This window comes from Natrix helvetica (assembly GCF_964273705.1).
Source record: "Natrix helvetica genome assembly, chromosome: Z".
Classification (NCBI taxonomy): Eukaryota; Metazoa; Chordata; class Lepidosauria; order Squamata; family Natricidae; genus Natrix; species Natrix helvetica.
The window spans coordinates 7,861,764-7,884,587 of NC_138554.1; the positions used below are offsets into that span (position 1 = coordinate 7,861,764).

Below are 22,824 nucleotides of genomic sequence, written 5' to 3' on the forward strand. Positions count from 1 at the left end.
TCATAATCTATAACATGGCATAGCAAAAAGAATAATAATAATTAAACCACTTAATGGTTTTAGAAGGTGTAAAATGCACCTAACAGCTTTACAAAATTCAGAAAAGGAATGCCAATAATGAAATGCAACATTTCAAATGGAGTTATATGAACTAAATTAAACAAATCCACCAGAAAAATGTTAATTGGAATTATTTCTACTTCAGCTTCCAATACCTTCAAAATGTGATTTTTATCCTGCACCACTGAAAGGGCATGGTTATATTTCAAATCTTATAGTAAAATCTTATGGAAGACTTTATGTACTTAAATGAGAATCTAGGACTTTTACTTCTAGATTACACATATGTTTTTTTTTTTTTTAATTTACCCATGTAGTCATATTTTTATCACTTACGTAGTAGAGCTGCATTGTTTTCAAGGTACTTCAGTCCAACTCTCTGCTTAAGCAGGATATCCTACACCATTTCAGACAACTGACTGTTTACTCATCTTCTCCTTTTAATCATCTCCTCATCTTTCCTCCTACCTTCTAGCATTGGTATCTCATCCTTTATCCCTTGTTGTTTATATCTTATGATTTATGACCTGTGACTTCCCATTTCCTTGCTGGTATGTACACCGAGAGCTTACATATCAGAGACAAATTCCTTGTGTGTCCAATTACCCCTGGCCAATAAAGAACATTCCTATTCTTATTTCTAAAAGAGTTCACGCAATTCATTGGCCTCCTAAGCTAAGACATCTTTGTGCTTCTAGGAAATTGGAAGACATACTCACGTTTTATATCTCTTCAGTCTTGGAGTGCTAAAATAGAGAAATATGGAATGATGGGGTTTTTAGAATCCTGGTGTCCATAGGTTTTTCTTCACCAAACATCAGTTGAAACCTTTATTTAAAAAAAACAACAACTGCTAAATGCTAGTGTTGTTCAGTTGACATGCACAAAAGAAAAGGTGAATGTGTGTGGTGATATGAAGGCAGCAGGTGTGATTCCATCAAAGAAATGCTTTCTTCTTGAGACCTGCAGAAGGCATCCAGGAGAAGCTGAGAAAAAGATGCATTTGCTTTAAGCAATGGAGAGAATGTTACATTGAGGTCCCTAATGGATTCTGTTAGGCATTCTTAGGGAAGGGGGAAGCAGTCTCTTGAGATACTTCTCCACAACTATAATCACCTCAAGGCTATAGAATCCAGAGAGAAACTTTTTGAGAACTTCCTCCTATAGATAATGAGCAAATCCTAATGTCCCTTCTTGAGTGGTAATCCTTCTTCATTGAACAATTTCAAAATTGGGGAATAGCCTGAAATCCAACAACATAGGCTCTGCCTCAGTTCTACTAAAGACCAGGGGTGGACTGCTAGAGGTCCACCCAGGTTTGGGATCACCCGTAGTTAATTTTATGGCTGGTTTGGAGAACCTCCAAATCCCACCCCTGGCTGGCCCCGCCCACCCTGACCCTCCCACCCCACTGTGCCCCTCCCAGGAATCTCACGCAATCCATTTTGGATGAGAGGTAAGTGCAGCGCCTGCGCGGAAGCTCAGGGAGGGGACAAGACGGACCTCCTGGAAGTTCTGGATGGCCGGAAATGGGCCCAATTCCTGACTCTTGAGGGCCTCCGGGTCCCAGTGGATACAGAAGCCTCTGGAGCTTGGAGAAAGTCAAAATGCCCCCCCACCTTGGTGAAGGAGGATGACTAGACATCACACACCATGGCCATTCCCACCCAGCAACCAGGCAGAGAACCCATTGCTGAAATGTTTGAAGTCCACCCCTGCCTGAAGACTCCTTTCACCTAACCCAAGACAGGTCTATGGAGATCCTCAGTTATCCAGATCATGTGTCAGGGGTCCAAGTATCAACCCCAAAGCAATCAAAACACTGAGGCCTCGAGTTTCCTCAAAGAATATATTTATTTGGGATGTCGTCTTGACCCAGCTGGTGAAAATCCAACTCTGAAGGACGCAGGATTTCCCCCACCCAAATCAAAGTCCAAAGCCCCTGCCCTCCAGGTCATAGGTCCATCAAATCAGGTCACCCTCCTAACTCCAGTTGGCAATGTTCGATGCCCTTCCAACACCTGGTCGAGCAACCTTGGCACCCATGAGAAAGAATGGGATATTGGCTACTCATCCCCCAGCTCTCTCTACCTCACAACTAATGTTCCCACAACTCCACCCGGCCTCACTGTGGAAGCCCTAAAGATGTTGACAAAATGGCTTCAGGTCTATCATGGTTGTCCCCCAGGTCCCTTTTTCAAAGGGCAACTGGATTTTCTTGGTTTGACTTGAAGAGGTTTCACTTTTCTTCAAAGAAGCTTCTTCAGTTCTGACTGAAGGGTGGAGAACGGTCATTTATATCCTTTGGAGACATCTGGTCATTAGCACAGCCAAGAGGCCTCAAGGACTCTCAGACAGAGTGCTAATAACCAGATGACTGCAAGGAATATATAGTAAATCCTTCGATTTTCACCATCCAGTGGAGAAAAATCTCATCAGCGGACAGATATGAAGCATTTGGGTAATATGAAACCCAAATGGGGAAATGAAAACAAAATTGTCAACAAAGTTGGTAAAAAACCCAAAGTTTTTAAAATTAATTATCTATCCCTCCACATCTCTTGTCTGCCAGCTTGTCTGTCTGTCTCTCTTTCTATCTATCTGTCTGTCTGTCTCTCTCTCTGTCTCTCTCTCAATATTTGTCTTCTATCAATCATTTATCTATTTTCTATCATCTAGCATCTGATCAACTATCGATCATCTATCCATCCATCACCAATTATCTATATTTATCTATTTTCTATCTAGCACCAATTTTCTATCATTTATCTACTTTCTATTTTCTATCATCTGGCATCTGATCAACTATCGATCATCCATTCACCCATCCATTACCAATTTTCTATCATTTATCTATTTTCTATTTTCTATCATCTAGCATCTGATCAACTATCCATCATCCATCCATCCATCACCAATTATCTATCCCCCATCTATTTTCTATTATCCATCCATCCATCCATCCATCCAGCTATCTATCTATCTATCTATCCATCCATCCATCCATCCATCCATCCATCCATCTATCTATCTATCTATCTATCTATCTATCCATCCATCCATCCATCCATCCATCCATCCAACCTAGCTATCCTACGTAGAAGGAGAGTTCTATATAAACCCACATATATCTATTTATAGGACTGAAGTCCAGGCTCCATTTTTACCCATTCCATCACAAAGTGATTTAAGGCAACTATATAGAAGGATTATTTTATTTTCTGTGTATGTGTGTGCTTGTGCATGTACGTACGGTTACTGAAACAAGGCACAAGAATTGTTTATAGGTTTGCATTAACGGACACCATTTGTGGAATTACGTATTTATTTGTTTGTTAAATTTATTTGTTGCCTATGTTGCTACTCTAAGTGGCTTATAACAGTAAACGTAGCTACAGATATAACAATAGCAACATGACAAAACAATAACAATAACAATATAAGAACGGCGATATGAATTAAAGAGATAGGCAGAGGGGGAGCAGGAAGCACAGGGGGAGATGGGGTCAAATAATAAGTTCAATAGCCACCTCAAGTAAATTAGGCCAATTTCATACATTTGGATTTAATGGACAGCCAGATGCAAGTCAAACATAGAACATGTGATTTCTTAATCAGAGAACTTCCAAAGAGGGATTCTTGGGTGAGAACCCATCTCCTAATATCCTAGAATAACAGAGTTGGAAGGGAGATTGGAGATTTTCTATTTATTATTATTTATTTATTTATTAGCGTTTATATACTGCCCCCTCTCCCGAAAGGGACTCGGGGCGGTGTACAGTCCGTATCCAGATACAACAAATTAAAACATAGTAATAACTACATAAATACATATATAAATACATATATAAGAGGAGGATAAAATATGCCAAACTGTACAGCTAAATAAATAAATCGAAATGTACAAAATTTAAAATCCCAATGTCATATCAAAAAATTTAAAAACTATCCCTCTAAAAGCCAGTAAGAATGTGTATGCCAGGAGGTGGACGTTATAAATTATGCCAGACCAGCCAGTCGGAACAGGTGTGTCTTCAATTTCTGAGGAAGGAGTGGAGGTCAGTAGTGGTTCTAATGTCGGGGGGGAGGTCATTCCAGAGGTTTGGGCCCATCACAGAGAAGGCCCTACTCCTCGGTGTCGCCCGTTGGCATTGCCTCGTGGACTGCACTAGGAGAAGGCCCTCCCTGTGCGAGCGAATTGGCCGCAGGGATGTATGTGGGAGGATGCGATGCCGAGGTTCTAGTCCAACCTCCTTCTTAGACAGGAAACCTTACACCATTTCAGACAAATGGTTGTCCAATCTGTTCTTAAAAACTTCCAGTGTTGGAGCATTCACAACTTCTGGAGGCAAGTGGTTCCACTGATTAATTGTTCTAACTGTCATGGAAATTTCTCCTTACTTCTGGGTTAGTTGTCTCCTTGATTCGTTTCCATCCATTGCTTCTTGTATGGCTTTCAGGTGATTTGAAGAATAAGTCAGCCCCCACTTCTTGGTAGGGGCCCCTGAGATATTGGAAGACGGCTATCATGTCACTCCTGGTCCTTCTTTTCCTGAAACTAAACATGCCCAAATGCAACACCCATTCTTGACCTCCCTAAGCCCATTTGTTGCTCTTCACTGTACTCTTTCTTGAGTCTCAACACCTTTTTTTTTTACATCTCAGTAAATTTAGCCTTTTTCCGAATGGCTATTGAGGGGTTCAGATTTGTCCAACCGTGTTCTCTTCATTAACATTTCATCCCACCTCTTCCCAACGCAAACATGACTGTGTCCATCCTAGTCTTGATTTCACAAACTCACCAATTCCTTTTTTATACACTCACCCTTAGGATGCAGGGCTGAGCCCAACGGCGGTTTGGAATGGTGGCCAATTCCCACCTTCAATCGTGGAACCCAAGATCTTTGGGAAGTTGTTATCGGTGTGAATGTAATAGTGGGGCGATTAAATGCCAAGGAGCATTGATTCTGCAACAGCTGCATGGGAAGGCAACCTAGACAGAGCCATCTTGAGTGGAAACATTCTTGAAAAATAAATTTGGACCTATCAATGTGACATTTATGGGATGGACCATGGAAAAGAGGAAGCTTGTTAAAACAAAAAGGCCAACCTAGAAATAAGGTGAAGTTTTCTGATAGTAAAAACTAGTGGCATTTGGAATAAACTGCCTCTCGGAGTTTTGGTGCTCCATCAGTTGAGGTTTCCATCAATAAACTGGACAACCTTTTGACTGGAATGGAATAAGATCTCTTGCCTTGAGCAGAGGGTTGGACTAAAAGACCTCCAAAGTCACTTCTATCTCTACAACTCACAATTCTAAAACATTCTGGCGTCCCAAGTAAATTCTCTTTCCTCAACTCCCAACTTTGAAAAATATCTCTCTACTCTTAGGATTTAGGGGAAAAGAAAGAGATACAAAACCACGATATGACGCTTATTAGATGATACTAATTTAACACAAAGACCTCATTTTTTCAGACCCCTCAGTGCTGGACAACGTCAATGGATATTCCACAAAATTAACAGGGTCAACCATAGAGCTTTGGCCGTAGGAAATGCTACTCCAAAGCACCAAATAACTGTATATTTTTTCATCTCTTTGAACAAGAGATCAAGATATACCAAGTCCAGTAGGAACCCTGTGTTCAGGTATTCCTTGGACCTTTAATAAAGACTACAACCTGTTTCATCAGATCTTTGAAGGCTGCCTGAACTGGTTGGTTTCTCAAGCTGTAGATGAAAGGATTGAGCAAAGGGGAAACAATCGTGTTGAGAATGGCCACGATTTTGCCAAACTCCACTTTGCTTGCCTGGGATGGGCTGACATAAAGGAAGATGCAGCTCCCATAAGTGATGGACACCACAATGAAGTGAGAGGCACAGGTGGAAAAAGCTTTCTTTCTCCCTGTAGCAGATGGGATAGTCAAGATGGTTTTAATTATGTTGATGTAGGAAGCCACTGAAATGCTCAAAGTCCCCAGCAAAGAAAATACAGCGCTGACGAACACAAAAAGTTGAAGAAATCCCGTGTCCCCACATAGGAGTTGGATCAATGGTGTGTAGTCACAGAAGAAATGGTCCAGGATGTTTGAGTCGCACATTGGAATTTGTAGGAGGATCACAAAGAAACCGATGATGAGTAGGAAGCCTCCAATCCAGCAACAGAAAATCAGCAAGGTGCATAAATTCTTTTGCATGATGGATGGGTAGCGTAAGGAGTTACAGATGGCCAGGTATCGATCGTAGGACATGACAGCCAAGAGGAAGAACTCTGTGGTACCCAGATGAAAATACATGAAAGACTGTATCATGCAACCAACATAAGGAATGTTTTTGTGGCCCGTCAAAAGATGGGACAAAGTTTGGGGAATGACAGCAGTGGTAAATCCAATTTCCAAAACGGAAAAATTCCAGAGGAAGAAATACATAGGGGTCTGTAGCCGGTAGTCTATATTAGCCAAGATGATAATCACAGCATTTCCAGTAATTGTGGAAAAGTAGGCAAATAGAAGAATGACAAAAATTAGGAGCTGCAGCCTCCGACTATCTGTGAATCCAAGAAGTATGAACTCGTTGATCCTCGATTCGTTACTTTTCATGGTTACGATAGAACTCTGATCAGGAATTCAATAGAGAAAAACAATGATTCCACTTAGTATGAATATTCAGCTGAATAACTGTACTCCTGCCTTGAAAAGGCTACTCTACGTGTAGAAGTTGGATGTGATGCAATTTATTTAGATTAACAGTGTCCTGAAAATGACTTTTCCATCTCTGCTTCCACAAAATAAAACTTCCCTTTCTGGGGGAGCTAATAATCTATAACATGGCATAGCAAAAATAATAATAAGAAATAAACCACTTAAGGATTTTAGAAGGCGTAAAATGCACCTAACAGCTTTACAAAATTCAGAAAAGGAATGCCAATAATGAAAGGCAACATTTCAAATGGAGTTATATGAACCAAATTAAACAAATCCACCAGAAAAAAAATGTTAATTGGAATTATTTCTACTTCAGCTTCCAACACCTTCAAAATGTAATTTTTATCCTGCACTACTGAAAGGGCATGGTTATATTTCAAATCTTATAGTAAAATCTTATGGAATACTTTATATATTTTAAAGAGAATCTAGAACTTTTACTTCTAGATTACACATATGTTTTTTTTTTAATTTACACTTGTAGTCATATTTTTATCACTTATGTAGTAGAGCTGCATTGTTTTCAAGATCCTTCCGTCCAACTCTAGGCTTAAGCAGGAGATCCTACACCATTTCAGACAACTGACTGTTTAATCATCTTCCCCTTTTTCTCATCTCTTCATCTTTCCTCCTACCTTCTAGCATTGGTATCTCATCCTTTATCACTTGTTGTTTATATCTTATGATTTATGACCTGTGACTTCCCACTTCGTTGCTGGTATGTACACCGAGAGCTTACACATCGGAGACAAATTCCTTATGTGTCCAATTACCCCTGGCCAATAAAGAACTTTCCTATTCCTATTTCTAAAAGAGTTCACGCAATTGATTGGCCTCCTAAGCTAAGACATCTTTGCCCTTCTAGGAAATTGGAAGACATACTCACATTTTATATCTCTTCAGTCTTGGAGTACTAAAATAGAGAGATATGGAATGATGGGGGTTTTAGAATCCTGGTGTCCATGGGATTTTCTTCACCAAACATCAGTTGAAACCTTTATTTAAAAAAACAACAACTGCAAAATGCTAGTGTTGTTCAGTTGACATGCACAAAAGAAAAGGTGAATGTGTGTGGTGATATGAAGGCAGCAGGTGTGATTCCATCAAAGAAATGCTTTCTTCTTGAGACCTGCAGAAGGCATCCAGGAGAAGCTGAGAAAAAGATGCATTTGCTTTAAGCAATGGAGAGAATGCTACATTGAGGTCCCTAATGGATTCTGTTAGGCATTCTTAGGGAAGGGGGAAGCAGTCTCTTGAGTTACTTCTCCACTACTATAATCACCTCAAGGCTATAGAATCCAGAGAGAAACTTTTTGAGAACTTCCTCCTATAGATAATGAGCAAATCTTAATGTCCCTTCTTGAGTGCTAATCCTTCTTCATTGAACAATTTCAAAATTGGGGAATAGCCTGAAATCCAACAACATAGGCTCTGCCTTAGTTCTACTAAAGACCAGGGGTGGACTGCTACAGGTCCACCCAGGTTTGGGATCACCCGTAGCTAATTTTGTGGCTGGTGTGGAGAAGCTCCAAATCCCCCCCTGGCTGGCCCCACCCACCCTGTCCCTCCCACCCCAATCTGCCCCTCCCAGGAATCTCACGCAATCCATTTTGTTTTTTGTTTTTTTTAATTGTCCAAGTTTTATTAGTTTTAAAGGTTTTACAGAAAAAAAGGGGGTTAAAGGGTTATGGAACATTTTGACAGCTACATCGTGCGGGGGGGAGAAGCCCCCACCCCCCAGGTCTCGCAACTTTTACAAAAAAAAGATAGAAAATCATGAACATTTACATACATATTAGCAGTTTTAAGTTTAACACAAAATCTTCAATATGTTTCAATCGTTTTGCTTTTCATCACTTCCATGAAGATACATTATAACAACAATTGCAATGATGTTTCAAATCACTTTTGTGATCTGAGTCTTCTCGTTGTCGCTCTTCCCCCCCCCCCCCCGTCCACTGGCAGAGCATCTGACTCTCCCTGCTTTGTTTCTTGTGTAGCCTCCCCCATATCTCCTAAGAGGGCACTGTGTTTTTAATAAAAGCCTCTGCTTCCTCAACTGTGTTGATTCTAATTCTACTGCCCTCCCAAAAAATCAACATGCCTTCTGGTAACAACTACCTGAACCAGACCCCATTATTGTATAATTTTTTTTGCTAAGAAGTAAAATTTCCTTCTCTTATCTCTTACTTTCTTTGGGATCTGCTTAAGAACGGTTATTTCTTTATCCTTATATTTTAATGATCCTCCCCTTTCATCTCCTAGAACCTCATCTCTTGTAGTTTTTCTAAGAAATTTAACATGAACTTCCCTTGGGACATTGTGTGTTCTAGCATAGGCTGAGATAATCTTATAAATCAGGTCAATACCCCACCCAAGCTGTTGTTTGTCTCTATTAATATATTCTGCTAACATTGTGGTCATAATCTCCTTAAGATCTTCATTTTCAACTTCTGGCAAATTTTGAAACCTAAGGAAAAAAGACATCCTTTCAAATTCCATTTTTATCACATGATTCTCAAATTCCACATTCCCCCTCTGGACCGTCTTCAGGTCATCTCGCATCCCGGCCACACCCTCCTCCAATACAACTATCCTCTGCTCCGCTTGTTGTTGCGTCTCCCTGAGCTGATCATTTAAGTCCTGCAGTTGATTTTTCATTTTGTCCTGTCCCTTTAAGAGGGCTTGAAGCATCTGCTGAGTGGACAAATCCTTTGAACTCTCTTCAGAGGCTTTGGGTTGTAAAAAAGATCCCAGATGTGATTGTTGAGCAATGGGGCTGGACGTGGAGGATGTTGGGGCCGAAGAGGCCTTTCCAGGCGGTAACCTCTTCAGACGCATCATGACGCTCAGAGATAGGTATTGTTCTATACAGAGAGATGGTGCCCGTGAGAAAGCACAACCAGTAGAGACCACCAGTTGAGCAAATCCAAAGGAGAATAAGTCGTTTACTACAAAACTAGAACAAATAGGTGGATCAAGATATTCCAAATCCCAGGGAAAAACTTATTTGAGGAGGTTCCTGGAGGTCTCTGGGGTGGAAGTTAATTCAAAGCCACAAACATTTTTTAGGGAGGAATCTCCTGCAGAAAGACAAAGAAGAAAGAGGAAGTGGGCCATCTTGGCTCAGCCAGTACAGGTGGTCAGGAAAGAAAGTCAAGATTCCCATGCATAATTTAGAGGAGAATCAGCTCAACCATCTTTTCTCTCGCAGTTGTTATAAAAAAAGAAAAAAAAGAGAATTCCCCCCCCCCCATTAATTAAGGGAAGTGAAAATGTTTCAAACTTTCTCTCTCTCCCTTGCAAGGGAGAGATTGTCAAAGTGCCGCTTTTCTGAGGAGGGTGGAAATTCCCCCCCCCTCCAATTCTAACTCCTTCAAATGTTGAAACAAAGTCTCAGAAAAAAAACTGCAAATCAATCACTAGGGTAATAAACTGAAAAAGACCTGGGGAGACTCACCGCCTCACCGCACTTCAGCTGCTACATTCAAATTAATTGCTTCCTTCCAGGCTGCGTTGGCGAAGGGCGCGGTGGCATTCCGTGTGCTCCCTGCGTTCACCAGCTCCTGGAGCAAGGCTGGAGACAACCCCCCCCCCGCGGCCGCAACCACTCCAGAGGGTCCCAGCAAGCCGCCCCTACAGTAGGGCGCCCCTCCAAGGCACCCTGTTCTCCCCTGCGGTTCAGGGGAGCCCACCGAAGCAGCGAGAAGGCGGACGTGCATGTCCGTCGCCTTCAGCTGCCGGAAGCGATCTTCCCATGCAATCCATTTTGGATGTGAGGTAACTGCAGTGCCTGCGCGGAAGCTCACGGAGGGGGCAAGATGGGCCTCCTGGAAGTTCTGGAAGGCCGGAAAGAGGCCCAATTCCAGCCTCTTGAGGGCCTCCAGGGACCAGGGGAGACAGTTTTCACCCTCCCAGAGGCTCAAGGAAAGCCTCTGGGGCCTGGAGAAAGTCTAAATGCCCCCCTCACCTTGGTGAAAGAGGATGACAAGGCCACACCCACTATGGCCACGCCCACCCAGCAACCCGGCAGAGAACCCATTGCTGAAATTTTTGAAGCCCACCCCTGCCTGAAGGCTCCTTTCACCTAAGCCAAGACAGGTCTATGGAGATCCTCAGTTATCCAGATCATGTGTCAGGGGTCCAAGTAAGAACCCCAAAGCAATCAAAACCCTGAGGCCTTGAGTTTCCTCAAAGAATATATTTATTTGGGATGTCGTATTGGCCCAGCTGGTGAAAACCCAACTCTGAAGGACCCAGGATTTTCCGCACCCAAATGAAAGTCCAAAGCCCCTGCCCTCCAGGTCATAGGTCCATCAAATGGTCCAATCAGGTCACCGCCCCAACCCCAGTTGGCAATGATCCATGCCCTTCCAATACCTGGTCAAGCATCCTTGGCACCCATGAGAAAGAATGGAATATTGGCTACCCATCCCCCAGCTCTCTCTACCTCACGACTAGTGTTCCCACAGCTCCACCCGGCCTCACTGTGGAAGCCCTAAAGATGTCGACAAAATGGCTCCAGGTCTATCATGGTTGTCTCCCGGGTCCTTTTTTCAAAGGGCAACTGGATTTTCTTGGTTTGACTTGAAGAGGTTTCACTTTTCATCTAAGAAGCTTCTTCAGTTCTGACTGAAGGGTGGAGAACGGTCATTTATATCCTTTGGAGACATCTGGTCATTAGCACAGCCCAGAGGCCTCAAGGACTCTCAGACAGAGTGCTAATAACCAGATGACTGCAAGGAATATACAGTAAATCCTTCCATTTTCACCATCCAGTGGAGAAAAATCTCATCAGCGGACATATCTGAAGCATTTGGGTAATGTGAAACCCAAATGGGGAAATGAAAACAAAATTGTCACCAAAGTTGGCAAAAAAACCAAAGTTTTTAAAATTAATTATCTATCCCTCCACATCTCTTGTCTGCCAGCTTGTCTGTCTGTCTTTCTATCTCTCTGTCTGTCTGTCTGTCTGTCTCTCTCTCTCTCTCTCTCTCAATATTTGTCTTCTATCAATCATTTATCTATTTTCTATCATCTAGCATCTGATCAACTATCAATCATCTATCCATCCATCACCAATTATCTATATTTATCTATCTAGCACCAATTATCTATCATTTATCTATTTTCTATTTTCTAGCTTCTGATCAACTATCGATCATCCATTCACCCATCCATTGCCAATTATCTATCATTTATTTATTTTCTATTTTCTATCATCTAGCATCTGATCAACTATCCATCATCCATCCATCCATCACCAATTATCTATCCTTCATCTATTTTCTATTATCCATCCATCCTTCCATCCAGCTATCCATCCATCCATCCATCTATCTATCTATCTATCTATCTATCTATCTATCTATCTATCTATCTATCTATCTCTATCGATCGATCTATCCATCCATATCTATCTATCTATCTATCTATCTATCTATCTATCTATCTATCTATCTATCTATCATCTATCTATCTATCTATCTATCTATCCATCCATCCATCCATCCATCCATCCTTCCATCCATCCATCCAGCTAGCTAGCTATCCTACGTAGAAGGAGAGTTTTATATAAACCCACATATATCTATTTATAGGACTGAAGTCCAGGCTCCATTTTTACCCATTCCATCACAAAGTGATTTAAGACAACTATATAGAAGGATTATTTTATTGTCTGTGTATGTGTGTGCTTGTGCATGTACATACAGTTACTGAAACAAGGCACAAGAATTGTTTATATGTTTGCATTAATGTACACCATTTGTGGAATTACGTATTTATTTGCTTGTTAAATTTATTTGTTGCCTATGTTGCCATGGGGCTACTCTAAGTGGCTTATAACAGTAAAAGTAGCTAGAGATATAACAATAGCAACATGATAAAACAATGACAAGAGAAATATAAGAACGGTAATATGAATTAAAGAGATAGGCAGAGGGGGAGCAGGAAGCCCAGGGGGAGATGGGGTCAAATAATAAGTTCAATAGCCACCTCAAGTAAATTAGGCCAATTTCATACATTTGGATTTAATGGACAGCCAGATGCAAGTCAAACATAGAACATGTGATTTCTTAATCAGAGAACTTCCAAAGATGAATTCTTGGGCGAGAACCCATCTCCTCATATCCTAGAATAACAGAGTTGGATGGGAGATTGGAGATGATCTAGCCCAACCTCCTTCTTAGACAGGAAACCCTGTACCATTTCAGACAAATGGTTGTCCAATCTATTCTTAAAAACTTCCAGTGTTGGAGCATTCACAACTTCTGGAGGAATGTTGTTCCACTGATTAATTGTTCTAACTATCATGGAATTTTCTCCTTACTTCTGGGTTAGTTGTCTCCTTGATTCGTTTCCATCCATTGCTTCTTGTATGACCTTCAGATGATTTGAAGAATAAGTCAGCCCCCACTTCTTGGTAGGGGCCCCTGAGATATTGGAAGACAGCTATCATGTCACTCCTGGTCCTTCTTTTCCTGAAACTAAACATGTCCAAATGCAACAACCATTCTTGACCTCCCTAATCCCATTTGTTGCTCTTCACTGTACACTTTCTTGAGTCTCAACATCTTTTTTTTTTACATCTCAGTAAATTTAGCCTTTTTCCGAATGGCTATTGAGGGGTTCAGATTTGTCCAACCGTGTTCTCTTCATTAACATTTCATCCCACCTATTCCCAATGCAAACATGACTGTGTCCATCCTAGTCTTGATTTCACAAACTCACCAATTCCTTTTTTATACACTCACCCTTAGGATGCAGGGCTGAGCCCAATGGTGGTTTGGAATGGTGGCCAATTCCCACCTTCAATCGTGGAACACAAGATCTTCGGGAAGGTGTTATCGGTGTGAATGTAATAGTGGGGAGATTAAATGCCACTGTGCATTGATTCTGTGACAGCTGCATGGGAGGGCAACCTAGACAGAGCCATCATGAGTGGAAACATTCTTGAAAAAGAAATTTGAACCTATCAATGTGACGTTTACGGGATGGACAAAGGAAAAGAGGAAGCTTATTAAAACAAAAAGGCCAACCTGGAAATAAGGTGAAGTTTTCTGACAGTAAAAACTAGTGGCATTTGGAATAAACTGCCTCTCGGAGTTTTGGTGCTCCATCAGTTGAGGTTTCCATCAATAAACTGGACAACCTTTTGACTGGAATGGAATAAGATCTCTTGCCTTGAGCAGAGGGTTGGACTAAAAGACTTCCAAAGTCATTTCTATCTCTACAACTCACGATTCTAAAACACTCTGGCGTCCCAAGTAAATTCTCTTTCCTCAACTCCCAACTTTGAAAAATCTCTCTCTACTCTTAGGATTTAGGGGAAAAGAAAGAGATACAAAACCAGGATATGACGCTTATTAGATGATACTAATTTAACACAAAGACCTCATTTTTTCAGACCCCTCAGTGCTGGACAACGTCAATGGATATTCCACAAAATTAACAGGGTCAACCATAGAGCTTTGGCCGTAGGAAATGCTACTCCAAAGCACCAAATAACTGTATATTTTTTCATCTCTTTGAACAAGAGATCAAGATATACCAAGTCCAGAAGGAACCCTGTGTTCAGGTTTTCCTTGGACCTTTAATAAAGACTACAACCTGTTTCAACAGATCTTTGAAGGCTTCCTGAACTGGTTGGTTTCTCAAGCTGTAGATGAAAGGATTGAGCAAAGGGGAAACAATCGTGTTGAGAATGGCCACGTTTTTGCCAAACTCCACTTTGTTTGCCTGGGATGGGCTGATATAAAGGAAGATGCAGCTCCCATAAGTGATGGACACCACAATGAAGTGAGAGGCACAGGTGGAAAAAGCTTTCTTTCTCCCTGTAGCAGATGGGATAGTCAAGATGGTTTTAATTATGTTGATGTAGGAAGCCACTGAAATGCTCAAAGTCCCCAGCAAAGAAAATACAGCGCTGACGAACACAAAAAGTTGAAGAAATCCCGTGTCCCCACATAGGAGATGGATCAATGGTGTGTAGTCACAGAAGAAATGGTCCAGGATGTTTGAGTAGCACATTGGAATTTGTAGGAGGATCACAAAGGAACCGATGATGAATAGGAAGCCTCCAATCCAGCAACAGAAAATCAGCAAGGTGCATAAATTCTTTTGCATGATGGATGGGTAGCGTAAGGGGTTACAGATGGCCAGGTATCGATCATAGGACATGACAGCCAAGAGGAAGAACTCTGTGGTACCCAGATGAAAATACATGAAAGACTGTATCGTGCAACCAACATAAGGAATGTTTTTGTGGCCCGTCAAAAGATGGGACAAAGTTTGGGGAATGACAGCAGTGGTAAATCCAATTTCCAAAACAGAAAAATTCCAGAGGAAGAAATACATAGGGGTCTGTAGTCGGTAGTCTATATTAGCCAAGATGATAATCACAGCATTTCCAGTAATTGTGGAAAAGTAGGCAAATAGAAGAATGACAAAAATTAGGAGCTGCAGCCTCCGACTATCTGTGAATCCAAGAAGTATGAACTCGTTGATTCTCGATTCGTTACTTTTCATGGTTACGATAGAACTCTGATCAGGAATTCAATAGAGGAAAACAATGATTCCACTTAGTATGAATATTCAGCTGAATAACTGCACTCCTGCCTTGAAAAGGCTACTCTACGTGTAGAAGTTGGATGTGATGCAATTTATTTAGATTAACAGTGTCCTGAAAATGACTTTTCCATCTCTGGCTCCACAACGTAATTCTTCCCTTTCTGGGGGAGCTAATAATCTATAACATGGCATAGCAAAAATAATAATAAGAAGAATTAAACCACTTAATTATTTTAGAAGGCGTAAAATGCACCTAACAGCTTTACAAAATTCAGAAAAGGAATGTCAATAATGAAATGCAATATTTTAAATGGAGTTATGAACTAAATTAAACAAATCCAACAGAAAAATGTTAATTGGAATTATTTCTACTTCAGCTTCCAAAACCTTCAAAATGTGATTTTTATCCTGCACCACTGAAAGGGCATGGTTATATTTCAAATCTTATAGTAAAATCTTATGGAAGACTTTATATATTTTAAAGAGAATCTAGAACTTTTACTTCTAGATTACACATATGTTTTTTTTTAATTTACACATGTAGTCATATTTTTATTACTTATGTAGTAGAGCTGCATTGTTTTCAAGGTCCTTCAGTCCAACTCTCTGCTTAAGTAGGAGATCCTACACCATTTCAGACAACTGTTTACTCATCTTCCCCTTTTTCTCATCTCCTCATCTTTCCTCCTATCTTCTAGCATTGGTATCTCATCCTTTATCCCTTGTTGTTTATATCTTATGATTTATGACCTGTGACTTCCCACTTCGTTGCTGGTACGTACACCGAGAGCTTACACATCGGAGACAAATTCCTTGTGTGTCCAATTACCCCTGGCCAATAAAGAACTTTCCTATTCCTATTTCTAAAAGAGTTCACGCAATTCATTGGCCTCCTAAGCTAAGACATCTTTGCCCTTCTAGGAAATTGGAAGTCATACCCACATTTTATATCTCTTCAGTCTTGGAGTGCTAAAATAGAGAAATATGGAACGATGAGGTTTTTAGAATCCTGGTTTCCATGGGTTTTTCTTCACCAAAGAAGCAGTTGAAACCTCTATTTAAAAAAACAACAACTGCTAAATGCTAGTGTTGTTCAGTTGACATGCACAAAAGAAAAGGTGAATGTGTGTGGTGATATGAAGGCAGCAGGTGTGATTCCATCAAAGAAATGCTTTCTTCCTGAGACCTGCAGAAGGCATCCAGGGGAAGCTGAGAAAAAGATGCATTTGCTTTAAGCAATGGAGAGAATGCTACATTGAGGTCCCTAATGGATTCTGTTAGGCATTCTTAGGGAAGGGGGAAGCAGTCTCTTGAGTTACTTCTCCACTACTATAATCACCTCAAGGCTATAGAATCCAGAGAGAAACTTTTTGAGAACTTCCTCCTATAGATAATGAGCAAATCCTAATGTCCCTTCTTGAGTGGTTATCCTTCTTCACTGAACAATTTCAAAATATGGGAATAGCCTGAAATCAAACAACATAGGCTCTGCCTCAGTTCTACTAAAGGCCAGGGGTGGACTGCTACAGGTCCACCCAGGTTTGGGATCACCCGTAGTTAATTTTATGGCTGGTTTGGAGAACCTCCAAATCCCACCCCTGGCTGGCCCCGCCCACCCTGCCCCTCCCACCCCACTCTGCCCCTCCCAGGAATCTCACGCAATCCATTTTGGATGTGAGGTAAGGGCAGCGCCTGCGCGGAAGCTCATGGAGGGGGCAAGACGGGCCTCCTGGAAGTTCTGGATGGCCGGAAATGTGCCCAATTCCTGCCTCTCGAAGGCATCCAGGGCCCAGGGGAGACAGTTTTCACCCTCCCAGAGGCTCAAGGAAAGCCTCCGGGGCCTGGAGAAAGTCAAAATGCCCCCCACCTTGGTGAAGGAGGTTGACTAGGCCACACACACACCATGGCCATGCCCACCCAGCAACCCGGAAGAGAACCCATTGCTGAAATGTTTGAAGCCCACCCCTGCCTGAAGCCTCCTTTCACCTAAGCCAAGACAGGTCTATGGAGATCCTCAGTTATCCAGATCATGTGTCCGGGGTCCAAGTAACAACCCCAAAGCAATCAAAACACTGAGGCCTCGAGTTTCCTCAAAGAATATATTTATTTGGGATGTCGTGTTGGCCCAGCTGGTGGAAACCCAACTCTGAAGGACCCAGGATTTTCCCCACCCAAATCAAAGCCCAAAGCCCCTGCCCTCCAGGTCATAGGTCCATCAAATGGGCCAATCAAGTCACCGTCCCAACTCCAGTTGGCAATGCTCCATGCCCTTCCAACACCTGGTCGAGCATTCTTGGCACCCATGAGGAAGAATGGAATATTGGCTACCCATCCCCCAGCTCTCTCTACCTCACGACTAATGTTCCCACAGATCCACCCGGCCTCACTGTAGAAGCCCTAAAGATGTCGACAAAATGGCTTCAGGTCTATCATGGTTGTCTCCCAGGTCCTTTTTTCAAAGGGCAACTGGATTTTCTTGGTTTGACTTGAAGAGGTTTCACTTTTCATCTAAGAAGCTTCTTCAGTTCTGACTGAAGGGTGGAGAACGGTCATTTATATCCTTTGGAGACATCTGGTCATTAGCACAGCCCAGAGGCCTCAAGGACTCTCAGACAGAGTGCTAATAACCAGATGACTGCAAGGAATATACAGTAAATCCTTCCATTTTCACCATCCAGTGGAGAAAAATCTCATCAGCGGACATATCTGAAGCATTTGGGTAATGTGAAACCCAAATGGGGAAATGAAAACAAAATTGTCACCAAAGTTGGCAAAAAAACCAAAGTTTTTAAAATTAATTATCTATCCCTCCACATCTCTTGTCTGCCAGCTTGTCTGTCTGTCTTTCTATCTCTCTGTCTGTCTGTCTGTCTGTCTCTCTCTCTCTCTCTCTCTCAATATTTGTCTTCTATCAATCATTTATCTATTTTCTATCATCTAGCATCTGATCAACTATCAATCATCTATCCATCCATCACCAATTATCTATATTTATCTATCTAGCACCAATTATCTATCATTTATCTATTTTCTATTTTCTAGCTTCTGATCAACTATCGATCATCCATTCACCCATCCATTGCCAATTATCTATCATTTATTTATTTTCTATTTTCTATCATCTAGCATCTGATCAACTATCCATCATCCATCCATCCATCACCAATTATCTATCCTTCATCTATTTTCTATTATCCATCCATCCTTCCATCCAGCTATCCATCCATCCATCCATCTATCTATCTATCTATCTATCTATCTATCTATCTATCTCTATCGATCGATCTATCCATCCATATCTATCTATCTATCTATCTATCTATCTATCTATCTATCTATCTATCTATCATCTATCTATCTATCTATCTATCTATCCATCCATCCATCCATCCATCCATCCTTCCATCCATCCATCCAGCTAGCTAGCTATCCTACGTAGAAGGAGAGTTTTATATAAACCCACATATATCTATTTATAGGACTGAAGTCCAGGCTCCATTTTTACCCATTCCATCACAAAGTGATTTAAGACAACTATATAGAAGGATTATTTTATTGTCTGTGTATGTGTGTGCTTGTGCATGTACATACAGTTACTGAAACAAGGCACAAGAATTGTTTATATGTTTGCATTAATGTACACCATTTGTGGAATTACGTATTTATTTGCTTGTTAAATTTATTTGTTGCCTATGTTGCCATGGGGCTACTCTAAGTGGCTTATAACAGTAAAAGTAGCTAGAGATATAACAATAGCAACATGATAAAACAATGACAAGAGAAATATAAGAACGGTAATATGAATTAAAGAGATAGGCAGAGGGGGAGCAGGAAGCCCAGGGGGAGATGGGGTCAAATAATAAGTTCAATAGCCACCTCAAGTAAATTAGGCCAATTTCATACATTTGGATTTAATGGACAGCCAGATGCAAGTCAAACATAGAACATGTGATTTCTTAATCAGAGAACTTCCAAAGATGAATTCTTGGGCGAGAACCCATCTCCTCATATCCTAGAATAACAGAGTTGGATGGGAGATTGGAGATGATCTAGCCCAACCTCCTTCTTAGACAGGAAACCCTGTACCATTTCAGACAAATGGTTGTCCAATCTATTCTTAAAAACTTCCAGTGTTGGAGCATTCACAACTTCTGGAGGAATGTTGTTCCACTGATTAATTGTTCTAACTATCATGGAATTTTCTCCTTACTTCTGGGTTAGTTGTCTCCTTGATTCGTTTCCATCCATTGCTTCTTGTATGACCTTCAGATGATTTGAAGAATAAGTCAGCCCCCACTTCTTGGTAGGGGCCCCTGAGATATTGGAAGACAGCTATCATGTCACTCCTGGTCCTTCTTTTCCTGAAACTAAACATGTCCAAATGCAACAACCATTCTTGACCTCCCTAATCCCATTTGTTGCTCTTCACTGTACACTTTCTTGAGTCTCAACATCTTTTTTTTTTACATCTCAGTAAATTTAGCCTTTTTCCGAATGGCTATTGAGGGGTTCAGATTTGTCCAACCGTGTTCTCTTCATTAACATTTCATCCCACCTATTCCCAATGCAAACATGACTGTGTCCATCCTAGTCTTGATTTCACAAACTCACCAATTCCTTTTTTATACACTCACCCTTAGGATGCAGGGCTGAGCCCAATGGTGGTTTGGAATGGTGGCCAATTCCCACCTTCAATCGTGGAACACAAGATCTTCGGGAAGGTGTTATCGGTGTGAATGTAATAGTGGGGAGATTAAATGCCACTGTGCATTGATTCTGTGACAGCTGCATGGGAGGGCAACCTAGACAGAGCCATCATGAGTGGAAACATTCTTGAAAAAGAAATTTGAACCTATCAATGTGACGTTTACGGGATGGACAAAGGAAAAGAGGAAGCTTATTAAAACAAAAAGGCCAACCTGGAAATAAGGTGAAGTTTTCTGACAGTAAAAACTAGTGGCATTTGGAATAAACTGCCTCTCGGAGTTTTGGTGCTCCATCAGTTGAGGTTTCCATCAATAAACTGGACAACCTTTTGACTGGAATGGAATAAGATCTCTTGCCTTGAGCAGAGGGTTGGACTAAAAGACTTCCAAAGTCATTTCTATCTCTACAACTCACGATTCTAAAACACTCTGGCGTCCCAAGTAAATTCTCTTTCCTCAACTCCCAACTTTGAAAAATCTCTCTCTACTCTTAGGATTTAGGGGAAAAGAAAGAGATACAAAACCAGGATATGACGCTTATTAGATGATACTAATTTAACACAAAGACCTCATTTTTTCAGACCCCTCAGTGCTGGACAACGTCAATGGATATTCCACAAAATTAACAGGGTCAACCATAGAGCTTTGGCCGTAGGAAATGCTACTCCAAAGCACCAAATAACTGTATATTTTTTCATCTCTTTGAACAAGAGATCAAGATATACCAAGTCCAGAAGGAACCCTGTGTTCAGGTTTTCCTTGGACCTTTAATAAAGACTACAACCTGTTTCAACAGATCTTTGAAGGCTTCCTGAACTGGTTGGTTTCTCAAGCTGTAGATGAAAGGATTGAGCAAAGGGGAAACAATCGTGTTGAGAATGGCCACGTTTTTGCCAAACTCCACTTTGTTTGCCTGGGATGGGCTGATATAAAGGAAGATGCAGCTCCCATAAGTGATGGACACCACAATGAAGTGAGAGGCACAGGTGGAAAAAGCTTTCTTTCTCCCTGTAGCAGATGGGATAGTCAAGATGGTTTTAATTATGTTGATGTAGGAAGCCACTGAAATGCTCAAAGTCCCCAGCAAAGAAAATACAGCGCTGACGAACACAAAAAGTTGAAGAAATCCCGTGTCCCCACATAGGAGATGGATCAATGGTGTGTAGTCACAGAAGAAATGGTCCAGGATGTTTGAGTAGCACATTGGAATTTGTAGGAGGATCACAAAGGAACCGATGATGAATAGGAAGCCTCCAATCCAGCAACAGAAAATCAGCAAGGTGCATAAATTCTTTTGCATGATGGATGGGTAGCGTAAGGGGTTACAGATGGCCAGGTATCGATCATAGGACATGACAGCCAAGAGGAAGAACTCTGTGGTACCCAGATGAAAATACATGAAAGACTGTATCGTGCAACCAACATAAGGAATGTTTTTGTGGCCCGTCAAAAGATGGGACAAAGTTTGGGGAATGACAGCAGTGGTAAATCCAATTTCCAAAACAGAAAAATTCCAGAGGAAGAAATACATAGGGGTCTGTAGTCGGTAGTCTATATTAGCCAAGATGATAATCACAGCATTTCCAGTAATTGTGGAAAAGTAGGCAAATAGAAGAATGACAAAAATTAGGAGCTGCAGCCTCCGACTATCTGTGAATCCAAGAAGTATGAACTCGTTGATTCTCGATTCGTTACTTTTCATGGTTACGATAGAACTCTGATCAGGAATTCAATAGAGGAAAACAATGATTCCACTTAGTATGAATATTCAGCTGAATAACTGCACTCCTGCCTTGAAAAGGCTACTCTACGTGTAGAAGTTGGATGTGATGCAATTTATTTAGATTAACAGTGTCCTGAAAATGACTTTTCCATCTCTGGCTCCACAACGTAATTCTTCCCTTTCTGGGGGAGCTAATAATCTATAACATGGCATAGCAAAAATAATAATAAGAAGAATTAAACCACTTAATTATTTTAGAAGGCGTAAAATGCACCTAACAGCTTTACAAAATTCAGAAAAGGAATGTCAATAATGAAATGCAATATTTTAAATGGAGTTATGAACTAAATTAAACAAATCCAACAGAAAAATGTTAATTGGAATTATTTCTACTTCAGCTTCCAAAACCTTCAAAATGTGATTTTTATCCTGCACCACTGAAAGGGCATGGTTATATTTCAAATCTTATAGTAAAATCTTATGGAAGACTTTATATATTTTAAAGAGAATCTAGAACTTTTACTTCTAGATTACACATATGTTTTTTTTTTAATTTACACATGTAGTCATATTTTTATTACTTATGTAGTAGAGCTGCATTGTTTTCAAGGTCCTTCAGTCCAACTCTCTGCTTAAGTAGGAGATCCTACACCATTTCAGACAACTGTTTACTCATCTTCCCCTTTTTCTCATCTCCTCATCTTTCCTCCTATCTTCTAGCATTGGTATCTCATCCTTTATCCCTTGTTGTTTATATCTTATGATTTATGACCTGTGACTTCCCACTTCGTTGCTGGTACGTACACCGAGAGCTTACACATCGGAGACAAATTCCTTGTGTGTCCAATTACCCCTGGCCAATAAAGAACTTTCCTATTCCTATTTCTAAAAGAGTTCACGCAATTCATTGGCCTCCTAAGCTAAGACATCTTTGCCCTTCTAGGAAATTGGAAGTCATACCCACATTTTATATCTCTTCAGTCTTGGAGTGCTAAAATAGAGAAATATGGAACGATGAGGTTTTTAGAATCCTGGTTTCCATGGGTTTTTCTTCACCAAA

The 22,824-nt window shown here is 41.0% G+C and overlaps 3 protein-coding genes across 3 annotated transcripts; all 3 read right to left on the reverse strand.

Annotated features, from left to right (window-relative positions):
- Positions 1-5,705: 5,705 nt before the first annotated feature.
- On the reverse strand, positions 5,706-6,659 carry LOC309401237 (olfactory receptor 6C1-like; the record flags this gene model as incomplete). Its single annotated transcript, XM_081970306.1, has 1 exon — positions 5,706-6,659. One exon carries the CDS (start codon positions 6,657-6,659, stop codon positions 5,706-5,708), a length of 954 nt encoding a protein of 317 aa, XP_081826432.1.
- Positions 6,660-14,339: 7,680 nt separating this feature from the next.
- Positions 14,340-15,293, reverse strand: LOC309401238 (olfactory receptor 6C1-like; the record flags this gene model as incomplete). Its single annotated transcript, XM_081970307.1, has 1 exon — positions 14,340-15,293. The coding sequence occupies one exon, from the start codon at positions 15,291-15,293 to the stop codon at positions 14,340-14,342; it is 954 nt and encodes a 317-aa protein (XP_081826433.1).
- A 5,496-nt stretch (positions 15,294-20,789) lies between these two features.
- On the reverse strand, positions 20,790-21,743 carry LOC309401239 (olfactory receptor 6C1-like; the record flags this gene model as incomplete). The annotated part of the gene is made up of 1 exon (XM_081970308.1): positions 20,790-21,743. One exon carries the CDS (start codon positions 21,741-21,743, stop codon positions 20,790-20,792), a length of 954 nt encoding a protein of 317 aa, XP_081826434.1.
- Between the last annotated feature and the right edge of the window lie 1,081 nt (positions 21,744-22,824).